Source organism: Odocoileus virginianus, chromosome 10 (assembly GCF_023699985.2).
Source record: "Odocoileus virginianus isolate 20LAN1187 ecotype Illinois chromosome 10, Ovbor_1.2, whole genome shotgun sequence".
Classification (NCBI taxonomy): Eukaryota; Metazoa; Chordata; class Mammalia; order Artiodactyla; family Cervidae; genus Odocoileus; species Odocoileus virginianus.
This window is the reverse complement of record NC_069683.1, coordinates 59,757,321-59,783,102: the sequence shown is the minus strand read 5'-3', so window position 1 is coordinate 59,783,102 and position 25,782 is coordinate 59,757,321. Positions and strand designations below refer to the sequence as shown.

The window sequence follows — 25,782 nt, the reverse complement described above, 5'->3', positions numbered from 1 at the left end:
GGTAGACGGATCGGGGGTGAGCGGGACCTAAGGCAGGACTGAGAGGGGCAGATTAAACGGAAGAAAGCAAGTGGACACAGAGCCCAGACGGCAGGAACAGCACAAGATGAGGCCAGGGGGATGGGCATGGGCCTCTGGGAGCCAAACCTGGGAGTCAGGTCTGGGAGCCAGACCCTCCCGTGGAGTGTGGAGGGGCAGGGGAGGAGCTGTCTTCATGCGAGTAGCGGGGATGTATGTTTTCAAGGATGGACCAAAGGTGCCCAGTGAGGAAACCTGGGAAAGACTGAAGGCAAAAGAAGGGGGTGACAGAAGATAAGATGGTCAGATAGCATCACTGACTCCCTGGAAACGAGTTAGAGCAAACTCTTCAGGAGGCAGTGCAGGACACAGGAGTGGGGTCCCAAGGAGACAGATATGGCCTAGTGACTGAACAACAATAGCCATGTTAAGAAAAACACAGATGTCCCTGATGGTTCAAACTCTGGTACTAGCTTCTTTACCTGAACCCATGAATTTTCATATCCAATCTCCCCTCCCAAAGGATCCTCACCTCCTGATTCTGTTAACTGGTTTCATAAAAATCCCTGTATTTCCTTCCAGCCTAAGCCAAGGGCTCCTAACAACAACGCTATAGTATAAACAGCAAAGACAGTCTTGGCATCTAGTTCTCCAACCATGGCTATCTCTCTTCTGCAGACTTGGGGAAACTGGTATTCTTGTTTACCCCTTCAACCTTTAGGTCTCAGTCTGAGAACTGGGGCACTAAGAATTATCAACAACCCTCACATCACTGACTTCGTTATATCAAAGGGTTGAGCTCCTTCTAGTCCATAACAGTTTCATGTGTTACCTCTGTTCCTTGTGATCCTCCAGAGCCAATCTCTCAGAGCTACCTCCCTTTATCCTCAGAGGTTATCTGACCTTATATTTCCTTTTAAGTATATTTGCTGCCATGTTTTTGGACCGTGTCAGCCTCCATATCTCTCACTGTGCCAGTGTATCTTAGAGCATTAAGCATCCTCTGAATGCTGACTTCTGCAGCTAAACGTCAAACTCTAGGAGAAAGGGTGTCTCCTTGGCCCTCCCTACATGGAGATGCAAACACCCCTAAAGATGATGTCAGAAGAAACCCAGGGAGCCCTCCAGAGTGACTAACCACAGGCTCTGTTCTGGTAACCAACATCAGAGTGCTACACCGGGCTTCCAAGTTAGTTTCCAACTAGATCTCCTTACGGTTTTGATCTAGGAGCCCATCCATTTCATGCTAAAATAGCTGGGATCTAAGTTCCCCACGTCAAAGTAGGGAACCATGGAGCTCAAGGTGGTTCTTTACGCCTTAAGGGCCTCAGACTTCAGAAAGGAGTGCTAGGGGTGGGGAGGTGTAAACCCTCCCCCTTCCCTCCCTTTCCACAACTACGATTACTATATGACCTCATTAGAAATAAAACGTTTCTGAATTTTGATGAATCTGTGCCCCTTCTACACTGAAATATATGTGGATGTGTTGTCCCGTGTGCATGAGGATGTCTGTGTGTACGAGGCCCAACTCCACAGTGAGAGTGAAATGCCCTTGGCTGCCTTTCACAATGCCCAACTTTCATCCCCATCACAGGGACTCCTATCAGTTGTGGACCCAAAACACCACAGGTCAATAAGTGCATACCGGCAGCCTGGCCAAATCCTACAGTGTATTTTTCATGCAAAGAGGTTACCTTGACAAGAGACAAAATATCACAAACTACACTGCCTCGATCCAAAAGCAGACACCGATTCCCATCTGCAAATTCTCCCTTCCCACTTCATCCACCACAAACAACAAGCATAGTGGTGTGTCTCTTCGGAGCTGGGGTGGGCACAGAAGAAGCATCAGGGTCCTAGCAGGACTTGCCCTCTGACCCTTTAGGCAGGGGCTTCAGGGTGGGGCTTCTACCTTTTGACATTTATTGGGCTCTGGCATTTGGAACTCACAGTCAAGGACGGGCCTATGTTCTCGGTCATCTTCCGTTATATAACAAAAAGGAAGTTTTCATAATGCCAGCCTAAGTCATCCATGATGGTGACCAGCCACCTGAGTGACACTGCAGGAAAAAGGTTCTTGCCAAGTTCAGGGACAGAAAGAATGGGTTTTTCAAAATAGGAAGTCTTTTATGATAAGTAGAGAACACTGGCTTCAAAAAATAACCCGGTTACACATTCAAAAATACACATTCAAGAGGCATGGTATTACAACGGACGATGTGTAGCCCGCAGAGCAAACTGGTGATGAACCGGACTCTTATGCATTGCAGGCAGATTCTTTACCAGCTGAGCTAGCAGGGAAGCCCAGAATTCTATGCCATAATCGTCTATTTGACTATAGCTTACTTCCTCTACTGGGATTTCCCTGGTGGCTCAGATGGTAAAGAATCTGCCTGCAATGTTAGGAGACCTGGGTTCAATCCTTGGGTCGGGAAGAGCCTCTGGAGAAAGGAATGGCTACCCACTCCAGTATTCTTGCCTGGAGAATTCCCATGGACAGAGGAGCCTGACGGGCTACAGACCATAGGGTCGCAAAAAGTCGGACACAACTGAGCGACTAACACTTTCACTTACTTCCTCTGTTAGACTGTGAAGGCAGAGCAGTTACTTGATATCATGTGTCTCGGTATCCTGGGTCCCTACCACCACTTGGCTTAAGTTAAAGGGCTTAAGGAGTTAATATGTATAAAGCTGGGCACAAATGAAGCACTGAACAAATGTTAGCTATTATCACTATAATTATAATTAGCATCATCTGTATCCCATAGAAGGCTGAACACTGAAGAATTGATACTTTTGAATTTTGGTGCTGCTGAAGACTCTTGACAATCCCTTGGACTGCAAGAAAATCAAACCAACAAATCCTAAAGGAAATCAACCTTAAATATTCACTGGAAGGACTGATGCGGAAGCTGAAGCTCCAATACTTTGGCCACCTGATGCAAAGAGCCTGCTCACCGGAAAAGACTCTGATGCTGGGAAAGATTGAGGGCTAAAGGAGAAGCGGTCGACAGAGGATGGGATGGTTGGATGGCATCACTGACTCAATGGATGTGAATTTGAGCAAAGTCCAGGAGACAATGGAGGACACAGGAGTCTGACATGCTGAAGTAAAGAGTTGGACACAACTCAGTGACTGAATGACAACAACCCAGAGCTTAGCCCTGACTGTGGCTTTCATGAGAAATCCAATATTTTTTTTCTGTTATGGCTAACATTTATTGGGCACTTTTGACTCCAGCCACTGTAGTATGCACTGCTACACGCATCATGTCACCTTGACCTTCATAACTGCCTTATAAAACAGGCATCACTATCAAGTCTCTGTATTTAGATGAGAAAACAAGGCACAAGACGGTATGTGCTAAGTCACTTCGGTCATGTCCGACCCTTTGCGACCCCATGACCTGGAGCCCACCATGCTCCTCTGTCCATGGAATTCTCCAGGCAAGAATACTGGAGTGGGTTGCCATTCCCTTCTCCAAAACAAAATAGAACAGAGATAACAGAAAGATAAAGAAGATGCAATCACAGGCTTTGGGATTCCAGAGCCTGCAGCTCACTCGTTCCCTGAACAGTGCGGGGGAACACAGGGAGGACAGGCAGGCACCCTGTGACCCCTGCTGCCAGGTCCCCGCGGCCCAGTCCCGCCGCGAGTGACCACCCTGTCCCTGACTCACACCCTAGCGAAAGCATCAGAGCTTTCCGCAGGTTCCAGCCAGCTCAGGGGGAGCATGAAGGCTAGAAACCCACCCCTGTGTTGTTCTCTTGGACTGTTACTTACCTATTGTCTTTCACAGGTTACTGTCTCTTCTACAGAAGCATTCAACTAACAGGATGAAGGGTCTACACCATCTGCCAGGCAGCACAGTTCATCACCTTTTTTATCCTCACACACACCAAGGCAGGACCACCACCAGGCTCTGCTCCTTTCTCACGGAATCAGAGAAATCTTGGAACACTGAAGAAAGGGATCTTTTCCCATCTGCCACCAAACTATTAAATACATCTGAGCAGGGCTGAAAAAGCCTCTTCGCCCCAAGTCTACAGTGAGGTATTAGAAACAAGAATCAAGGAGCATTTAAAGAGCCACATCTGGGAGTTCCCTGGTGATCAGTCCAGTGGTTAAGACTTCACCTTCCCGGAGAAGGAACCAGCAACCCACTCCAGTACTCTTGCCTGGGAAATCCCATGGACGGAGGAGCCTGGTGGCCTACAGTCCATGGGGTCACAAAGAGTTGGACACGACTGAGCGACTTCACTCACTTTATGGCTGATTTATGCTGAGGTTTGACAGAAAACAGCAAAATTCTGCAAAGCAGTTTTCCTTCAATTAAAAAAAAATTAATTTAAAAAAAAAAAAAAAAAAGACTTCACCTTCCAATGCAGATGGTATGGGTTTGAGCCCTGGTCAGGGAACCAAGATTCCACATGCCTCATGACCAAAAAAATTAAAACATAAACCAGAAGCAATACTGTAGCTAATTCAATAAAGACCTTAAAAATGACCCACATCAAAAAAATTTTAATAAAAAAACAAAGAGCCACATCTATGATTCAAAATAGGGTCATATAGGGAATATATATGGGCTGATCTTCCATCATCAATGACTTGGACCAAGACTTTAAAAATGACCCACATCAAAAAAAATTTTAATAAAAAAACAAAGAGCTGCATCTATGATTCAAGATAGCGTCATACAGGAAATATATATTGGTCATGTATGGATGTGAGAGTTGGACTGTAAAGAAAGCTGAGCACTGAAAAATTGATTCTTTTGAACTGTGGTGTTGGAGAAGACTCTTGAGAGTCCCCTGGACTGCAAGGAGATCCAACCAGTCCATCCTAAAGGAGATCAGTCCTGGGTGTTCATTGGAAGGACTGATGCTGAAGCTGAAACTCCAATACTTTGGCCACCTCATGCGAAGAGTTGACTCACTGGAAAAGACCCTGATGCTGGGAGGGATTGGGAGCAGGAGAAGGGGATGACAGAGGATAAGATGGCTGGATGGCATCACGGACTCGATGGGCATGAGTTTGAGTGAACTCCGGGAGTTGGTGATGGACAGGGAGGCCTGGCATGCTGTGATTCATGGGGTCGCAAAGAGTCAGACACGACTGAGCAACTGAACTGAACTGAACTGAACTGATGGCCCATCATTAATGACTTGGGTCCATGGCACATAGCCTGACCCAGAATCTGCACTCATTCCTTGCTTCCTAATTTACCACCCTGCCCGACTCACGCTTCTGACAACCAGCCACCACTGGCCTATGTCATGTTTTTGTTCTCTTGAATTTTCATTTAAATACAATTTAATTTTTCATGCATTATTTATTCTTCCTAATTAGTAGCATGCATGTTTTCTGAGGGTAGAAAATTACGACTTACACTAAATTGGTACACAGTACATTTTTGTCAATTGATTTGGCCCCAGAGCCCAACAGCAAGTTAGGAAGTCATACATGCTTTATGAACTTCAATACTGTTTTATTGAGGGAGAGACCTCTGGTATTTATATTTGATCTGGATAATATAGTTAGAATCTCCAGCCATGACACTGCCAATTTAGTAACACAGCTACATGTCGCTTCCTTTCTCATACACAAAATGCAGCTCAAGACTGAAGTGATAATGTAATGTGGATTAGGGACACAAGATCATTGGTGACAGCTACTACTCAACAGTCCTTTACTTCTCTCTGCACTCAGCAAGCCTTCATAAATAAGCCTGTTTACATTATCTCTTTAAAAAAATTTTTTTTTGGCCGAGCCTCAAAGCATGTGGGATCCCCAACCAGGGATCAAACCCATGACCCCTGCATTGGAAGCGTGGAGTCTTAACCACTGAACTACTAGGGAAGTTCTCATAAATAAGCTTGTTTAAACATCTGTATTTACATTACACCTAATGTACTAAATGTGCCATGAATAGCACTTTACCTTCACTGTCATTTCACTCTCACAAGCTTGGACATTCCCTGCTCTCACAACACATATTATTATTCTGTTTTTAAAGTATGCAAACTAAAGCTCAGAGGATTAACAAACAGAGATCTCAGTCTTTACAAAGCTAAACAATGGGCTATGAACTGGGGGTTGGAGCTCACATACCTCCACCAGACCAGGGCTATCACCCTATGCTGGCACAAGACTGCAGTATTCCTTAATATGGGACGCTTTTCTCTGCTTCTTTCTAGCCATGTAACCATGGGCAAGCTTTTAATTTCTTCTTCACCTTAAACAGTTATAATGATAGGATCTACTTCACAGAGTTGTTATGAGAATTAAGTGAAGCCATGTATATAAAGCAGCGCACACAGTGTCTGTCATTGGGAAAGGACTTAATAACTGCTAGCCTGTGTTATTATTATTACACTGCTAATGGGTGTCAGGAGAAAAGCAAAGGATCATGCATCCTTGGGTGTTCCTTCCTCTTAAAACACACTGTGTGGAGAATCCCAGTCCCTAACACTAAAGCTTCAGCCTGGAAACAAAGCAAATGCTAACACCACAGAAGCTTCAATTTCTGAAGAGATTTCTTGCAATGCAATGCAGAACAGGAGTATAATGTCAAGGGGATGCATACGCATGTCGGGACACTCGCTCTTGAACACAGACCCTCACTTTCTTCTAGTCCTGTACTGTCCAGAACACTAGCCACAAACCACATGTGGCTACCGAACACCTGAAATGTGTCTCGACTGAGCTGAGATGTGCAAGAAGTGTAAAAGGCACATCAAAATTTGAAGACAGTATAAAAAAAGGTAAAATATCTCAGCAATAGTTTTTTATGATGATAACCTGTTGAAATGATAATACTTTAGATATAATGGGTTAAATAAAACATGTACCTAAATGTACGTTTTAAAATGGATTAACTAACGGTGTGGAAGTTCCTTAAAAAAGCTAAAAATACAGTTACCGTATGATCCAACAATCCTGCTCCTGAGCATATATCCAGTAAAGACAAAACCAATCTGAAAAGACACACGCACTCCAATGTTCACAGTAGCATGACTTAAAATAGCCAAGACATGGACACAACCTAAGTGTCCACCCACAGATGAATGGATAAAGAAGATGTGATAAGCGTACATAGTTGAATATTACTCAGCCATAAAAAGAAAGAAATGTCATTTGCAGCAATCTCTAGGATGGACCTAGAGATTCTCATACTAAGAGAAGTCAGACAAACACAAATATATGATATCACCTGTATCTGGAATCTTATGAAACAAATGCCCTGACAAAACAGAAATAAACTCACAGACACAGAAAACAAACTATGGTTACCAAAGGGGGGACGGCTTTGGGGGGGGCGGCAGTGGATAAATCAGGAGTTTGGAATTAGCAGAAACAAACTACTATACATAAAACAGATAACAAAGTCTTAAGGTACAGCACAGGCAACTATACTCAATAACAGAAAAAAATTTAACGTAGTAAGTTTACTGTATTAATGAATCACTTTGCTTTATAGCAGAAACTAACACAAACAACATTGCAAATTAACTATATTCAATTTTTAAAAATGGGTTAACTAAAACATGTTTTTAAATTAATTTCACCTGTTTCTTTTAACCTTATAAAAATGTGGCTGTGAGAAAAATTTTGATTAGATATCTGGCCCACATTATATTTCTAGAGGATGTCAATGCCTTTAGTCTAGCATTTTATTTAGCATTTGAAATTTTTTAATTCTCATTGGACTATAGCTGACTTACACTGTCATGTTAGTTTCTTCTGTATAGCAAAGTAAATCAGTTACACACACAGGCACACACACACACATCTAAAAAAGAGTGGAGATGTATATACATATACATTTCCTTCTCCAGTGCATGAAAGTGAAAGGGGAAAGTGAAGGCGCTGAGCTGTGTCCGACTCTTCACGACCCCATGGACTGTAGCCTACCAGATTCCTCCATCCATGGGGTTTTCCAGGCAAGAGTACTGGAGTGGGGTGCCATTGCCTTCTCCAGTCCCCATTCTACTAACCCCAGATCTCCAAGCATCAGTGGTGATCAGCAACCTATATTCAAAATATTAGACTATATGTTCTGGGGGGTTCCCAGGTAGTTCAGGGGTAAAGCATCCACCTGCCAATACATGAGATGCAGTTTCTGTCCCTGGGACAGGAAGATCCCCTGAAGAAGGAAACGGCAACCCACTCCAGCATTCTTGCCTGGAGAATCCCATGGACAGAGGAGCCTGGCGGGCTACAGTCCCTGGGTCACAAAAGAGTCAGACACGACTTAGTGACTAAATAACAACAATATGTTTATCTACAATTAGGGCGTTGTGCCAACATTTAATATGGCTGTGTGATTGACAAAAGTTGTCCAAAACATAACAGGAAAAGAGACATCAATGGATAAACAGATGAAGGATGTGATCCAGTGATTCAAAAGAGAAAATGCAACAGCTAAATAAATTTCCCAAAGCAAAGTTATTAATACACAACTGAAATCGAAACAACTTTTTAAAATTTATCAGTATTAACAATCATTCAATGAGTGTTTACTGAGCTTCAAAGCAAAGATTCTTTAAAATTCTCAAGGCGTGATACATATTAGGACTTCGCTTGAGTAAAAAATTACAGAAAAATGACTACAAGGAACAATGACAAAAGGTCAGAATGACTATCTCCAGATGACAAATTCATGGATTTTTTTTCACTCTTCATATTTTTCTATTCTTTATGCAATTTCTACAGTGAACATGGGCAGCTATTCAAAAAGTTCTGTACTAATATATAGGTTCATTATAGAAAAGTATATATTAGCCACAAGTGCTTCCTTCGTGGCTCAGCTGGTAAGGAATGTGCCTGTAATGTGGGAGACCTGGGTTCGACCCCTGGGTTGGGAAGATCCCCTGGAGAAGGGAAAGGCTACCCACTCCAGTATTCTGGCCTGGAGAATTCCATGGTATATAGTCCATGGGGTCACAAAGAGTTGGACATGACTGAACAACTTTCACTTATAGAAAAATTAGAAAATAGAGATAAGCCAAAAATCAGCACTGTTATTTTAATAATTAGAGGAAGTAAACAAGATAAAAGAACTTAAAAATAAGGTGAAAATAACAAATGGCTTCTTGGCTGTGAAGAGGTTCAAATTTAAGACTTCCCCCTCAGTAAAAATACCTCTTATTTATCTAGAGGTCTCCAATTTAGAGTATTTTCTTATACTTTCTGATTGTGAAAGCAATAGAGCAGAGTATTTAAGAGTGGTTTTGGCTGGATAATGGAACTGCAGGTAATTTCTATTTCCCTTCTTTATCATTTTTTAGGGAGTGCTATATTACTAGATTTTTGAGACTGAAAGTGTTTCATTGGTGTAAGGAAGAAAATCAGTTACTTTTAGGAAACATCAGCTACAGCAGATTGCAGATAAGGAAAGTGAGGCTCTGAGAACTTAAGCAGTTTGCTACAAAGTGGAAGAGCCAGGACTTAAAACCCCTCAAATCTTCTTTTCCCAAACCCACAGCCTTCCCACCTAGACCCCTTTGGTGGTGTGACACAGGACTCTTAAGTGTTCAGACTGAGACTAGGCTCTTGGGTAAACTAAGATCCAAACTATTGCTAGGCAGGACGCATATGGATGATCCTCTTGTTTGGAGAAGCCACGCATTTAATGCACTGCAGCTGGAGTTGTGTTACATTTCTTGAGAAAGCAACCTAAACTTGACCCCAGCATTTTGAAATTCCCACACCGCAGAGCCGCTCCTCACAATAAACAGGGCATTTTACTTGGCTCATTCAGCCACAATTCAGCTTAAAAATTGTACAAACTCGTAAATTTTAATGCTGGTATTCAAAACACATGTTTAGCTGGTGGAATTTAAAAAAGACACTCCCTGGCCTCATTTTTGTTAAGAGCAACGCATGGTGGTTAATCCAAAAGCTTTGGGTCTGGCTCACCTTTTAATACCACATAGCAATTCATTTTCGTTAACTATCTAAACTGCAAATCAGCACTTTGGAAACACAGTCTGAAAATTCCCCTTCCTCCTCCAGCCATTTCCAACTCAGGGTGAGAGGGGGCCACCGAACATTCTCTGTTGCACCGTGCAGCCCTTTCGAGACCTCACACCCACGCAGAGTAAAGCTGCTCTTCAGCCCCAATCTTCATGCTTATTCACTCGGTAACCTGCACTCTGGCCACACTGCTGGCTCGGTGTGCATTCCTGGCGAGAAGCATGGGTTCTCTCCAATCGGCCACATGGGCTCCAGGACTCTGTCCTCTTTGCTCCCTCCCTACCCACTGCACTGTCTTTTGACACGTTCCCAGGGAGCATGGGGCTTCCCTGTGGCTCAGACAGTGAAGAATCCACCTGCAATGCAGGAGACCCAGGATCCACCCCTCGGTCGGGACGATCCCCTGGAGGAGGGCATGGCAACCCACTCCAGTGTTCTTGCCTGGAGAATCCTGTGGATGGAGGAGTCTGATGGGCTACAGTCCAGGGGTCGCAGAGAGTTGGACACAACTAAAGCACCTGAGTACCACAGAGCATCAGGAACTTTGACTCTGTGCTAAATAAAGCCAAACCAGGAGGTGTTTTTAGAGGAAAATTCATAGTGAATTTTCTAAGGAAAACATGTGTGATTTGGGAGGCTGAGCACACCACAGGGTCCCTCCATGAATGTGGGAAACCACGAGCCCCATGAACTGATGGGGCCGGTGAAGAGACGAAGTAAGTGTGTTCTGTGGAAGGGGGTCCACGGCACCACTGGCTCTGACGTCATCTCTCTTTTTTTTAAATATTTATTTCGGGGATCTTTGTTGTGGCATTTGGAATCTTTAGTTGCAACATGCAAACTTAGCTGTGGTGTGTGAGATCTAGTCCCCAGTATTCATTCGTGCCTTCACTTCCATTAACGGGACAGACCAGTCAGTCCTAAAGGAAATCAATCCTGAATATTCATTGGAAGGATTGATGTGGAAGCTGAAACTCCAATACTTTGGCCACCTGATGCGAAGAGCCGACTCATTTGAAAAGACCCTGATACTGGGAGGGATTGGGGGCAGGAGGAGAAGGGGACGACAGAGGATGAGATGGTTGGATGGCATCACCGACTCGATGGACATCAGTTTAAGCAAGCTCCGGGAGTTGATGGACAGGGAGGCCTGGCGTGCTGCAGTCCCTGGGGTCGCAAAGAGTCGGACACGACTGAGTAACTGAATAACAACAACAATAAGAACAATGTACAGACTGTAAAGCCAAGTCACGACTTCTGGAAGTGCTATTTCCCCAAAATGTGGCAGTTAATGCTTCATTTTCTTTTTTTAAAAATCTTAATTCTTCATAGAACAACCTGTCCAGTTCTCACCTGGTCCTCATTTATGCTCATTTCCACTTTCAGGAGAAGGAAGAGGAAGAATGGGGCAGGACAGAGCTGGCCTGCATCCATGGCCGCCTCACAGTCCCTGGAGGCCCCCACCAGCCACCTCAGCAGGGCCAGGTCGCCCGAGCCCTTCCCCAGCCTCACTAGCTTCCTCACGAGAGGTTTGGCCACCTGATGCAAAGAGCTGACTCATTGGAAAAGACCCTGATGCTGGGAAAGATTGAGGGCAGGAAGAGAAGGAGACGACAGAGGATGAGATGGTTGGCTGGCATCACCGACTTGATGGACATGGGTTTGGGAGGACTCCAGGAGTTGGTGACGGACAGGGAGGCCTGGCGTGCTGCAGTCCATGGGGTCGCAAAGAGTCAGACACGACTGAGCGGCTGAATTGAACTGGTCAAAGTCAAGGAGACCTTAACTGGTGGCCTCTCCATGGGGTTTCCCACAGGAAGAGACCATAACCTGCCACATATCTCCCATGGTCTGTGGATCAGAGCAGGTGAGAGAATTCATGAGCTATGGTAAATCAGTGATGAAGGTCAGAACTCCAGGTTCTTACTCATCCCAAGCTCTGTGCTCTTCAGACCTTTCCATCTCTAGACAAACACGCAGTGAAGTCTCGACAGTGTGTGATGGGTGGGATGAGAGCGCTGAACATACTGAGCCCGCTTTTGCAGCTCGAGGCCAGAATATGAGCCCAGTGATCTCAGACAAAGGCCTCCCTGACTCAAGGGTCGTCCATGATTCGGTGACCCAACAGCCGGCAGCTTCCCAAACCATCACCATTAATGACAAGCTGATAACCTGTTACGCACAAAGGAAGGTGACAGTGAAGTTAAAGGGAGACCTGCTCTTCTCTGGGTTTCCCAGGTGGCTGAGTGGGAAAGAACCCTCCTGCCAATCCAAGAGCCACCAAAGGTACGGGTTCGATCCCTGGGTCTGGAAGGTCCCCTACAGGAAGGCATGGCAACCCACCCCAGTATTCTTGCCTAGAGAGTCCTATGGACAGAGGAGCTTGGCGGACTGCAGTTCACAGGGCTGCAAAGTTGGAAATGGCTGAGCACGCGCGCAACGGCTCTTCATTTGGGTCAAAGATAGCTTGAACATCACACCGTGCTGAGCTTCAGATCCAGTCCTTGGAGCTCAGGCCACACTGAATGTGTCTGAAGCACGGCTGGTGTGGACACAACTCTGTTTACCCTGCTAGCCAAAGGCTGCCGTGGGGTAGCCATGCCGGCGAGCTGCGGCCAGGCTCACAAAGGCACCTTGTAGCTCTGGGGCTGAGCCTCAATGCTCTGTCTGTTACATCTTCTAGGGCATTTTGATGTGTCATGTGGACCCAGCTGCCAAGCCCGGTAACCAGCTCAAATCCTTCAGACAGTTCTTTTTGACGTCATCACATCGAAACACATGATGCTGCCCACAAATACCTTGGCAGCCCTCCAGGATAGCTTCCTCCTCGCCCTTCCTGTCTTCCACTCACAGCATACCTACTGCCAAATGACAAAAAGAGCAAGACCCCTTTATGCCCTGCCATGTAACACAGAATAAAGCCCAAGAGAAAGAAGGAGACTGGGAATATTTCCACTATCGATCAAGCTCTAGACGCAGAGTTAAATGATTAAGGAAAAAAAAAAAAGTGAACTATCACAACCCAAACTCTGATATGATTCTGCAATCACTACCATGGATTATTTAACTCTGGCAAATCAATGTGCTAATAACCACAGATTTGAAGACATATTTTTCTTCTTCAAACCTGATAGCTCTTAAATTTCAATTTCTCTTTGGCATTAGGAATCATAAAAGGGTGACCACAAGAGCTCTCCCAGGCTGCACTTGGATACCCCAGTGGGGTCACACTGTGTCCGCTGCGTCCTGCTGCCTGTCAGGGGCCTGCAGGTCGGTACATTGCTTCAAAACTGCCACTGCCACCGAAGGCAGGGAAATGTGTCAGCAGCTGCCAAGTGAGTGACAGGCCAGCTCACTCTCTCTGCCAAGGCCTAGTCACTCTCTTTTCAGAAGCTGTACAGCCAAAGTAGGCCCTGCACCCAGCCATTGGGGTCACTTGGGAAAATCTCAGCTCATTTGATTTAGAATCTGATAAATAAAGCCTCTGGGGAGAATGAAGACACAGCCATAACAGGCAGTGACCCACTTGTCTTCTCTTATGCTCCACACTCTCCCCAGGCAGAGTAAGCTCAGAAACATCTAAACTCTAGCAATTTCCAAATGGGTATCTCCAGAGCCAACTTCTCTCCTGAGAGTTTGCTTTCCAACTGCATTATTTCCAACAGTGTCCATATCTAATCAGTCATTAAATGTTGTCAACTCTATTTCTCTTAGCATATAATGCTCCTCCATACCTATGGCCTCAAAGCTGGGCTACCCTCACCAAGTCTTATCTGGACACAACCGACCCCATCTCCGGTGGTCCTCATGGCCTCTAGGTTCCTCTTCCTCTAATTTATCCTTTGCTGCCATTCAAATCAGCCTAGTAAACATCAACACAAGTCTTTACTGAAAAACACTGGTTCTTGCAATTGTTTATGGATAAATTCTAAACTCTTTAGTATGGCACTCAAAGATCTTCATCAACTGGTCTCAATTTCCTTGTCCAAACACAGTTTCTGCCACTTCCAACCCCGCCATGGCTCTGCATGACTGCAGCTCATGCCAGACAAAACCTCCTAAGCTTTGGTCTGAAGAAATGGCCTTTCCCCTGCATAGTACCTCCTGCTACTTCACCTCTACCCCACAGCTCTTATTTATTCTTCAAGACCCAGCTCAAAGGTCACCTCCTCCGTGCAGCTCTCCCCAAACCCTTCAGCTGTAAGTCATACTGCTCTCTCCGGTTCCCTAATGCTCTCTGCACCTTTCTATCCTAAAACAGCACCCTGCAGCCCAAGGATCTGTTCAGATGCTGACTTCCCTGAGACGATGCTGGGAGGACCCTGAGGGTGGAAACTGTATCTTTATCTCTGAACTGAGTACAGGGCTGCACAGACTACACATGCGGTAAGTGTTGCTGAATCCATCAGTCGGAGGAATTAGGACGATGGAGGGAAAAGGGTTTGAGAGTCAGGATACCTGAGCCTCACTCCAGCTGCCTCAGAGGTGAGCATTGCAGGAATTGAGTTTCTCACCTCTTGAATAAACAGAGCGTCTTCCCTGCTGGCTCAAGCACTAAAGAATCTGCCTGCAGTGTGGGAGACCGGGGTTCAATCCCTGGGTCAGCAAGATCCCCAGGAGAAGGGCATGGCAGCCCACTCCAGTATTTTTTGTCTGGAGGATCCCATGGACAGAGGAGTCTGGTGGGCTACAGTCCACAGGGTCACAAAGAGTTGGACACAACTGAGCAACTAACACTTTCACTTTTCTGCTGAATAAAGGGGTGAGGCTATATGATTTCTAGGTCCCTTTAGCTGCTCTGTTCTAGAATTCAGACATTTTCCTCTAAAATCTACAGTGAAGAAAGACTGTATAAAACCCCATGGTAATAACAAGTTTCAGGAGTTTAGACACTCTCCACAAAGCCAGCCAGGAAAACCGCTGCTCCTCTGGACCACTGGGCCAAGCTCCCCAGGGACAGCCCGCAACAGAGGCTCCACCCCAAGCTCAGAAATCCCCACCCGCCTTCTGGGACACCTGGAGAAAATCCCAGTTGACCTCTATTATATTTCAATCTATATATTTTGGCCAAAATGCTGCTTACTAAATATTGTGCACAGACAAAAAAAAAGAAACGGATGACAAAAACCTAATATGCCTTGAAAATTAATGAGTACTAAAACATGAGTGAAACCACAAGGCTTACTGTGGAAACAGTATGAAGGTTTCTAAAAACAGAACTACCGTATGACCCAGCAATTCCACTCCTGGGTATATATCTGAGAAAAATAAAAGCATTAATTCAGAAAGACATGTGCATCCCAGTATTCAGAGCAGCATTCTAGGTGGCTCAGTGGTAAAGAGTTTGCCTGCTAATGCGGGAGACATAGGTTCGATCCCTGTGTTGCGAAGATCTCCTGGAGGAAAAAATAGCAACCCACTCCAATATGCTTGCCTGGACAAGAATCCCATGGACAGAGGAGCCCGGCGGGCTAAAGTCCACAGGGTTGCAAAGAGTTGGACACAACTGAGCAACTGAGCATGCACGCATGCAAAAGTGTTCAAAGGGGCACAAATCAAGAACCGTGTATTCACAGATGATGCAACTTCACAGAAGATAGAGAAGCAACACAGGTATCATCAACTGATCAGTGGATAAAGAAGATGCGGTAGATGCACGTGATGGAATACCACTCAGTCATATGAAAGAATGAAGGTTTGCCATTTGCAGCAACACAGATGGACTTGGAGGGCAATCTGCTAACTGAAATAGGTCAGACCGAGAAAGACAAATACTGTTTGATATCACCAATATGTGGAATCTAAAAAATACAACAAACTAGTAAATGTGATATAAAAGAAGCAGACTCAGGCATACTGGGAACAAACTAGTGGTTACCAGTGGGGAGAAGGCAAGGAGGAGGGGCAGTGAAGGGGCAGGGGATTAAGATGAACAAACTATTAGCTATAAAATAGGCTACATGGATACACTGTAAGACATGGGGAATATAGCCAATATTTTATAGTAACTATAGGAGGGGCATAATCTTTAAAAATCATGCATCCTCTATTGTACATCTGCAAAATAGTAATAATATTATCTATCAACTATACTTCAATTAAAAGAATAAATTTTTTAAATCCTCTAGGCTCGATAATCACCTCGTTACCCCGTACTCTGGGGGTGGCTGGTACCTCAGGACGGCCACTTCTGTCCTCGCAGGCTGGGGCGCAGGGTACGGCTTGACCATCTCATGGAGCAGCCCCGGGTGCTGGTCACTGTAGAACAGTCCATGCTCCTGGGTCTTGCTGACCGGGGACACCATCTGCTTGGTCTTGAAGGGGTACTCGGGCGGAGGCCCCCGGGGGTCCAGCATCTTGGCTGCAGGCTGGGCTGGGGAGGGGCCCCCTCCCGCCTTGAAGGCCTTTCCGTTCCCTGGGCCGGGGAGGTGCTGCTTGGCGCCGTTCCTCTCCAGCGACAGCTGCATGATCCTCTCGCTGAGAGAGCGGACGTGGCCCTGCTTCAGTTCCTTCAGCGCCTCGTCCTTGTGCGCCTGTCCGCTGTTGGCGCGGCTCACCGTCGGCCTGCCCTCAGTCCGGGCCTTCTGGCCGGCGCCCCCGGCCACGTAGTAGCCGTGCCCCACGGCCCCCGGCTGCGGCGGCGGCGGCGGCGGCTGCTGGCCCCGGAAGAACTGGGACTGCGCCTTGGCCTCCTCGTAGGTGGGCAGCTCCTCGTTGTTCTGCTGAGGCTGCGCGGACCGCACCTGCTTCTCCATCACGGTGTTGTCCACCTGGTGCTCCTGACCCTGCGGCTCCTGGCGTGCCGACTGGTAGACCATTGGTGGGTCTTCTTGAGCGAGGTTTTCCGTGGAAGAGAAGCTGTTGGTGGGGTGGGCTGGCCCTGCACTCCCTGTGGCCTGGTGCTGAATGGCCAGCAAGTTCATGTTCTCGGTCGGCGTGCCATAGCGCAGTTGCTCCTGGATCAGCCGCTGTAACACTGTTCCCGCTGCCGCATCTTCCGAACCTCTCATCTCCACCTCTGGGATCCTCGGGAAGTTCGGGGGGTGGAAGTTACAGAGAGGATCCTCAACTGGAAGATACACATGGGAAAAACGTGTCAGGCTGTTCCACGCGGATACAGGTCTCCACGTATATTGTGAATAATGACCTTTCTCATGATAGAAGCATTTAAAGAGTCCCAATACCCCATCACCCCCCATGTACCCTGCAGTTTGTCACGGGAGCATCTCTCCAGCTCCCACTTCCTCCCCTCACCTCCTGCTTCCTTCTAGACCTTGGTCAGGCCTTCAAGTTCTCCCTTTAAGCTCTCCACTGACCCCCTTCTCTTCATCATATAAACAGTCTTTCTCATCTTAAAAACAAACAAACAAAAATCAGAACCAAAAAAAAAACCAAAAATGGAACCACCATCTCACAGCCCCATGTAAACCTCTAAGTGCCAGCCCGCATCTCTTCTCTCTTCTCTTCTGTCCTCAGACATCAACCGACACTTGGTCTCCACTTTCCAAATGCTCCAGCCACGGCCCGCCCTTAGAGCTCAAGTTCCAGCAACATTCCAAGAACACAGAGTTCCCAAACATGCTAGCTCTCTCTGGCCTCCAGGTCTTTGTTCCCATTCATCCCCCTGCCTGGAAAGATGCATCTCACCACATCTTTCTTGGGAAATTCCTAGATGTGCTTTGAGGGATGGCTCCAAAGCTACCTTCTAAGTAAACCCCTTCCTGCTGCAGCCCAGCAGGCTTGAGCTCTCCTTCCCTAACGTCCACGCTCTGTTGTTATACATCTCAAAGACCGATCATCACAGTTGTTGTTTAGTCACTAAGTTGTGTCAGATGGCACTTATTTATGTACACAAGTCTTTGACCATCTTAAGGGCAAAGATCATGGCTCCTCATCTGGGTCTCCCTAGCATACAACTCTATGGTTTTTCCAGTAGTCATGTATGGATGTGAGAGCTGGACCACAAAGAAGGCTGAGCACTGAAGAATTGATGCTTTTGAACTGTGGTGTTGGAGAAGACTCCTGAGAGCCCCTTGGACAGCAAGGAGATCAGACCAGTTAATCCTAAAGGAAATCAACCCTGAATATTCAATGAAAAGGCTGATGCTGAAGCTGAAGCTCCAATACTTTGGCCACTTGATGCGAAGAACTAACTCACTGGAAAAGACCCTGATGCTGGGAAAGATTGAGGGCAGGAGGAGAAGGGGGCGACAGAGGATGAGACAGTTGGATTGCATCACAGACTCAATGAACATGCGTTTGAGCAAACTCTGGGCAAGCAGTAATGGTTCTGTGTTTTTGTTTGTTTCTTTTTTTTTTAATTAATTAATTTATTTATTTTACTTTACAATATTGTATTAGTTTTGCCATACATTGACTTGATTCTGTGGTTCTGTGTTTTTATATAAACGAAGAACACATCATTTCCCCCAAAACCGTCTCTCTTCCCCAAAGTTGCCTTTTTTCTGATAAATGGCATCCTCATCATAAGAGTCATCCAGATAGAAAATGCAGATACAATTTTGACCCTTGTGTTTCCTTTCTCCATTTTTTTTAAAAAAAAAAGTTTTTTTAAAAAATTGTTGAATTGTAGAAGTACTTTATTCATTTATTTATCTATGTGTTTGGCCATACCACATGGTATGTGGGATCTTAGTTCCCCAACCAGCAGTCAAATCCACGTCCCCTGCATTGGAAGCATGGAGTCAGAACCACTGGACTGCCAGGGAAATCTGGCCTACAGATTAACTGTGCCCTATAGTTAATCAAGTGCCAAGCTGGTTTTTCAGTCTACAGTAAAATAAGAAAAAATGAAGGTGGTGTGATACTCTTACAAGATATATAAATACACACATAATCAGCATATACATATATATACACACATACCTAGATACACATAAACTGAGTCTATTGCCTTCTTTTAGCAGGGGCTGCTATCAAGGGCTATATTCCTCTTACACTTTTTGGTATTAAAATATGCGAAAAGGTGACAGTAGATGACATTTGAGTGTCTCTGTAGCAGCAAAGACTGCAGCCCCAGCTTCCATGCCCTCAACCATTCCCCAGGTTCCAGCTCCGCTAACCAGCTGCTGAATGTCCTCAACAGCCTGACATCTGGCCTTGTCTCTGGCCTTTTCTTTTAATCAACAGTGTGTTTATTACCTGTCTTCTGCTACTAGAATTCTCTCGCACCAGGGGACAGACAGCCTTATCTGTTAAAATCATATACTGTGAACCACGATACACAAGAGGCATTCAGGAAAGAACTGTTGGGGGGCGGGAGATATATTAGAAGCTTGGGATTAACATATACAAACTACTATATATGAAATCAGTAAACAACAAGGACCTACTGCATAGTACAGGGAACTATATTCGATATCTTGTAATAATCTATAATGGAAAAAAAATCTGAAAAATAATTGACATAATACAGATATATAGATATACATATAACTGTATCATTTCGCTATACACTTGAAATTAACACAGCACTGTAAATTAACTATACTTCAATTTAAAAATGGTTTAAAAAAAAAAAGAGAAAGAGAGAATTGTTGAGTAAAGAACTCTACAGACTGGTTCCTGAAGCTCACCTCTGATCTACCCCTCGTGACCTCAGGCAATTACTTGGCTTCTCTGAACCTCTCTCTCCTCTGAGATCAGGCTTCATATCTGCTTCACAGGATGGTATGTGGAGTAAATTCAAACTTACTGCTCATTTTCAGAGAACGTGCACCATAACTGAGATATAAACCCGAAGTTCAACAATAAGAACTTTGCAACAACAGACCACTAAAAGTCCACCCAAGATGAACTGCTGAATAACTGTACTAAGTGATACACAATCCTAGGAAAGCAATTAACAGCGTGGGTTGAGTTGAGCCATCACTCACTCCACAAATACCAACTGCCAACCTGTGATATTCAGGCATTCTGACAGGTGCTGGGTTAGGAGAGTAAAGAAGTCAGTTCTTACCCTCAGGGCTTGATGAACAAGCAAATTCAAATAAAAAAATCAACACTCTAAAACAAAATGGATAAAAATTCAAATAAGAACATATTTCCAAAGGAAAATGATTTTTTTGGATGAATAATAAAAGGAATGGGGTCTCATTAGGCACAGAAACTACTGAATCTCCTTTTTATGTGCACATCTGGCAAGAACCTGAAGATCCTTCTTTAATGTGGTTTTGAAGATTCATTCCTTCATGGTGTAACCAATCTCATAAACCCTTAAAAATAGGCAGGAAATATTTACAAAGGAAGTGGTTCCTTTCCAAATACAGTTTAGAATTTCTCTGAATTTCTGAATTACCTGCAAAAAGAGGTATAAATGAAAGCAGAGAAGAAAAAAGAAATGAAAGATTCTAGGAACAAGTACAAAAGAACATTTAGGAATTAGAGAAAAATTAGGCACTCAGTGGTATAATTCTGAAGTTCCTAGGTACTCTGGAACTCTCTCTGTTGAGTGAATCACATATTATAATAGTCTATTAACACCAGCAGTAAAGAATCCGCCTGCAATGCAGGAGCCGTAGGAGACAAAGGTTCGATCTCTGGGTCAGGAAGATCCCCTGGAGGAGGGCATGCAACCCACTCCAGTATTCTTGCCTGAAGAATCTCATGGACAAAGGAGCCTGGTCAGCTACAGTCCATAGGGTTGCAAAGAATTGGACATTGCTGAAGCAACTTAGCATGCACGCACGCACAATGTTAAGCAAACATTAAAACTAAGGCACTGATCAATAAAGAAACAACCAGTATTCCAATATGTTGCTTTTTAAAAAGAGAATAGAGAAAAAATTATTCAGAAGAGTGAAAAACATAAAATCATTCTGCTTTTCCAACATGAGTGCCAGTGAAAGAACTTACCAACTTTTTCTCTGATGCCACTGTTTGTCTCCACTGTCAAAGATGCTTCATGCCTCCCAGGATAGAGCTGAAAGTCTGGGAAAAAGTAGCTGGGGTCTTCCAGAATCTGGATGGGGCTGCTGGGGCTGTAACAGGCTGGAGGGGGACCTGGGGCAGAGAGCAAAGTGCACCTTGGTGTCAACGAAGTCCTCCTCGCCATGTGACTCACCCCAGCCATTCTCCCCCACGCCTTTCCACTGGCAGGGGCAGCCCTGTCTTTTTGACTCATAAAATTCCAAACTAACTATTCAGAATCATCACAAGTCTGGCACCCACCACAAAGACTGTGAGGTCATAATCATAGTTTTCAAGACACACTGATCAAAGTCAGGGGCCCTTTCATACAACCCATTTCCAAGGGCAGCGGCATGAGCACCCACAAACATTAAGTCCCCTGTGGAGCTGGACAAGCCACCAGGTTCAGAGCAGTCAAAGGGAAGGGGGCGGGGAGGCCAGAAAGGGGAAAACTAAAACGGAAAGAGCAGCTGTCTCTTGGAGCATCTCGAAGATGCAGAGAGGAGTGGTCATTTTGCCTGGCCACGTGTTAGCAAGGGCTGGTCGCAGCCAAGCACCGCGCAATCAGCCCCACTCTGGGGGTTCTGGATCCTCCTGCAGCAGCGTGAGCCCGGGTCATGGGTTCTGGCCCTCCGCCCAGCACTGGCCTTTCAGATCCCACGTATTTGCCTCACAAACAAAGCTGGACACGCTTCCTGTTTCAATTAAATGTGACACTGGGTTCAATCCTGCTGTCACTGAACACGAGGTACTACAACATGACACTGATACAGCACAAACAGCACTGAGGGAGCACCCAGTGTGGTGAGCGGGAGCACCCAGTGTGATGAGCGGGAGCACTCAGTGTGGGGGCGGGGGGAGTCCCGGCTCCACCCTCTCTGCACTGACTTCTCTCCGTGGGCACCAAGTTGAAGGCTCTTTATGGCAAAGGTAATTTAGTCATGCTTTTTTTAAAAAATCAAAATCCCTGCCTCCAAGATAATTCCATTAAGAAAAAAATACTGTTTTTCAGTCACCATGTCAAATGGGTCATTTGAAATTTCTTGCCAGGATGGTTATCTATCCATTTCCCATAAGGCCAAAGCAACTAATTATTCTGAGAGGCGGTAAGATGGAAATTTACTCATCCTTTTCCTGAGTTTCTCTCCCTCAACCCATGAAACAACATTTGGACGTGTGCTCACATGTAGCAAAAGGCTTTCCTGGTGGCTCAGTCGGTAAAGAGTCTGCCCACTACGCGGGAGACCTGGGTTCGCTCCCTGGGTTGGGACGATCCCCTGGAGAAGGGAAAGGCTACCCACTCCAGTATCCTTGCCTGGAGAATTCCATGGACAGAGTGGGCTACAGTTTATGGGGTCACAAAGAGTCGGACACGACCAAGTGATTAGCTGTCTTTCTTTTCACATGTAGCATAAGCATGTCTGGACTACTGGGAAAAAGAGAAAAAAAGATTTTGACAACTAGAATATTTATCTTACAATGTTAAAATAAATAATGCAGTTGTGAGTTAGAGCTTAAGGTTGACTATAATCTGAGTAAGAATGACATACTATATAAAGATCAGCCTAAAACGACAGGCCCAGCGCCTCTGACAGCATCCGTCAGCACTCTCTTTTTGGCCAATCCGCAGGGACTACCATGGAACGAAACTCAGTCCCTTCTGGGCCTCACCCTCTACATCTATAAGTCTCAAAGTCGAGAGTTAAAATTAGAAATCAGTGGCCTGGATCCAAAGGCAAATCCTAGGTTGGCTTCTAATTCAGACAGGTGGAAAATGTTGGTGGAAAGTTGGAGAGACGCACGGAGCAACCTTGGCCGCCCGAGAGGACCCCCTGGGGAGCTCTCCAATGCCAGCAGCATCCTGGCCTCACCCGGACCTGGCAGTCAGTGGCCCAGAATAGGACCCAGGCATCTGCATTTCATAAAGCTCTTCGTATGATTCCAAATCGCAGCCACAGGTGAGAAGCCCTAAGCCAGAAGGAGAACAGTGTACCCGGACAAAGAAACGGGAAAACACAAACACACCTGCTGCACCCGCAGCCCCTCCCCCATCAAATGAGCGACGGGGAGCAGCTGAGGACCCCTATGCTTCAGCCAAGAAGAGAAAGTGCAGCAGATACACACTACAGTATAAAAGATAGATAAACAGCAACATATTATATACAAAATAGATACACAGTAGGTAAGCTATATAGCACAAGGAGCTGTATCCAATACCTTGCAATAATCTATAATGGAAAAGAATCTGGAAAAAAAATACATATATACACACAACTGTATCATTTACCGTACACCTGAAAATAACACAACATTGTTAAATCAATTACACTCCAATTCAATTTTTCTTTTTTTAGGTGTGGTATTCTCTTACAGCAGATCTGGGTCAGGAATGGCAATATGCCAGCAGATTACAACTCCAGGCCCTACTGTCAAATTGTAAGTGATAACAGAGAGCAACCTGCCAATAAAGTTGAGGCATACCTAAGAATATATATGCACATTATATGGGTATATAAAGGAGTGTGTAAGGGATGTGAGTAGGTATGGATACATGCTTTCAACATGGATGTCAGTTACCACGCGATCCAGCAATCCCACTCTGGGCATATACCCAGACAAAACTCTAATTCAAAAAGATACATGCACCCCATGTTCACGGCAGCACTGTTCACAACAGCCAAGACCTGGGAACAACCTAAATGCCACTGACAGATGACCAGATAAAGAAGATGTGGTGCCTGTTTATAATAGCCAGGACATGGAAGCAACCCAGATGCCCATCAGCAGACGAATGGATGAGGAAGCTGTGGTACATATACACCATGGAATATTACTCAGCCATTAAAAAGAATTCGTTTGAATCAGTTCTAATGAAATGGATGAAACTGGAGCCCATTATACAGAGCGAAGTAAGCCAGAAAGATAAAGACCATTACAGTATACTAACACATATATATGGACTTTAGAAAGATGATAACGATAACCCTATATGCAAAACAGAAAAAGAGACTCAGATGTATAGAACAGACTTGTGGACTCTGGGAGAAGGCGAGGGTGGGATGTTTCAAAAGAACAGCATTGAAACATGTATATTATCTAGGGTGAAACAGATAACCAGCCCAGGTTGGGTACATGAGACAAGTGCTTGGGCCTGGTGCACTAGGAAGACCCAGAGGGATCGGGTGGAGAGGGAGGTGGGAGGGGGGACCGGGATGGGGAATACATGTAAATCCATGGCTAATTCATTTCAATGTATAACAAAAACTACTGTAATGATGTAAAGTAATTAGCCTCCAACTAATAAAAATAAAAATAAAAATAAAAAGAAGATGTGGTGCATGTAGACAATGGAATACTACTCAGCCATCAAAAGAACAAAGCAATGCCATTTGCAGCCACATGGATGTAACTAGAGATTATCATATTAAGTGAAGTTAAGTCAGACAAAGACAAACACCACATGATATCACTTATGTGTAGAATCTAAAATAAGACGCAGATGAACCCATCTGTGGAACAGAAACAAGGTCACAGACATAGAGAACAGGCTTGTGGCTGCAAGGGGGAAGGGTTGGAGGAAGGGTGGGGTGGCAGTCTAGATTAGCAGATGCAAACTATTATATCCAGAATGGATAAACAAGGTCCTACTGCACAGTGCAGGGAACTACATTCAATAGTGAATCATCATGGAAAAGAACATTAAAAAAAGAAGGCCTGTGTATGTATATATATGTACATATATACCTGAATCACTTTGCTGTATAGCAGAAATTAAAACATTTTAAGTTGCTGAAGCTGAAACTCCAGTACTTTGGCCACCTCATGCGAAGAGTTGACTCATTGGAAAAGACCCTGATGCTGCAAGGGATTGGGGGCAGGAGGAGAAGGGGACGACAGAGGATGAGATCGCTGGATGGCATCACCGACTCGATGGACATGAGTTTGAGTAAACTCCGGGAGTTTGTGATGGACAGGGAGGCCTGGCGTGCTGCAATTCATGGGGTCACAAAGAGTCGGACACGACTGAGCGACTGAACTGAACTGAAATCAACTATATGCCAGTTAAAAACTTTTCTTAAAAATAAATTAATTAATTGGGGAAAAAAAGGAACCCTACACTAAGTTACTCCTATCACCATCACACTGGTATAAAACACTTTTCTGCACCTTATCCAATGGTCTGCCAAGAGACAGCGAGCTCCAGGGCTCCAGGGCACAGAGTGCTGGGCAGAGGGCAGGCTGGATGGTGGGCGTGAGCACCGAGGGCATCAAAGATGTGCCCCCATCACCATTCCTCCCTCAGGCTTCGGTATTAAGAACGAAAGGAAAAATAAATAAATAAATAAAATTAAAAAAATAAAAGAATGAACAAATGCACTTCACACTTCTGTATGAACACACGCACCTATGGAGACAGAAGGACAGGATGCCCAATTCCTTACCGACAGTCATTTAAGACGCGATAGCCCCCACACTGAGTCCTGCTCCCACTCTGCCCACCTCAGAGGGGGGAGAGAGAAGGCGGCCCAGCAGATGATCAGGACAGACCCTGCAGATAGACAGACCAGGATCATAACTCCACTGAGCCCAGAGATCCCCCCCGGGGTGGGGCAGGGCGGGGGTGGGTATTGCCACGCTTCACTTCTGTTCCCTCACTGGGAAGACAAGGGAAAACGCCAGTAACACGGATCACAGGAACGTGATTCCTGGACTGTGTGGCAAAAATGAAAGAGAGACACCATCCCCAGGCCCACGTGCACGTAATCTTTCCCTTCCTGTTCAGTTCAGAATCTTCATTAGGAACTCTGGTCGCGTAATTTGCATCTGTTTTCCTATGTAAAAACACAATGCCC

At 45.2% G+C, this 25,782-nt stretch overlaps 1 protein-coding gene across 9 annotated transcripts in view; it reads right to left on the bottom strand.

The window, feature by feature from the left end:
• Nucleotides 1-25,782, bottom strand: part of AMOTL1 (angiomotin like 1) — a 208,455-nt gene that overhangs the window by 67,977 nt on the left and 114,696 nt on the right. For 7 of the 9 annotated variants that reach the window (XM_020885523.2, XM_020885534.2, XM_020885522.2 and 4 more), the window contains 2 exons: nt 20,876-21,022; nt 16,142-17,069 (listed from right to left, as the gene is read on the bottom strand). In XM_020885523.2, the coding sequence (XP_020741182.2) occupies nt 16,142-17,069; nt 20,876-21,022 (1,075 nt within the window). The remainder of the gene's footprint in view (nt 1-16,141; nt 17,070-20,875; nt 21,023-25,782) is intronic. The other 2 variants (XM_020885530.2, XM_020885527.2) reach the window with 1 other exon arrangement.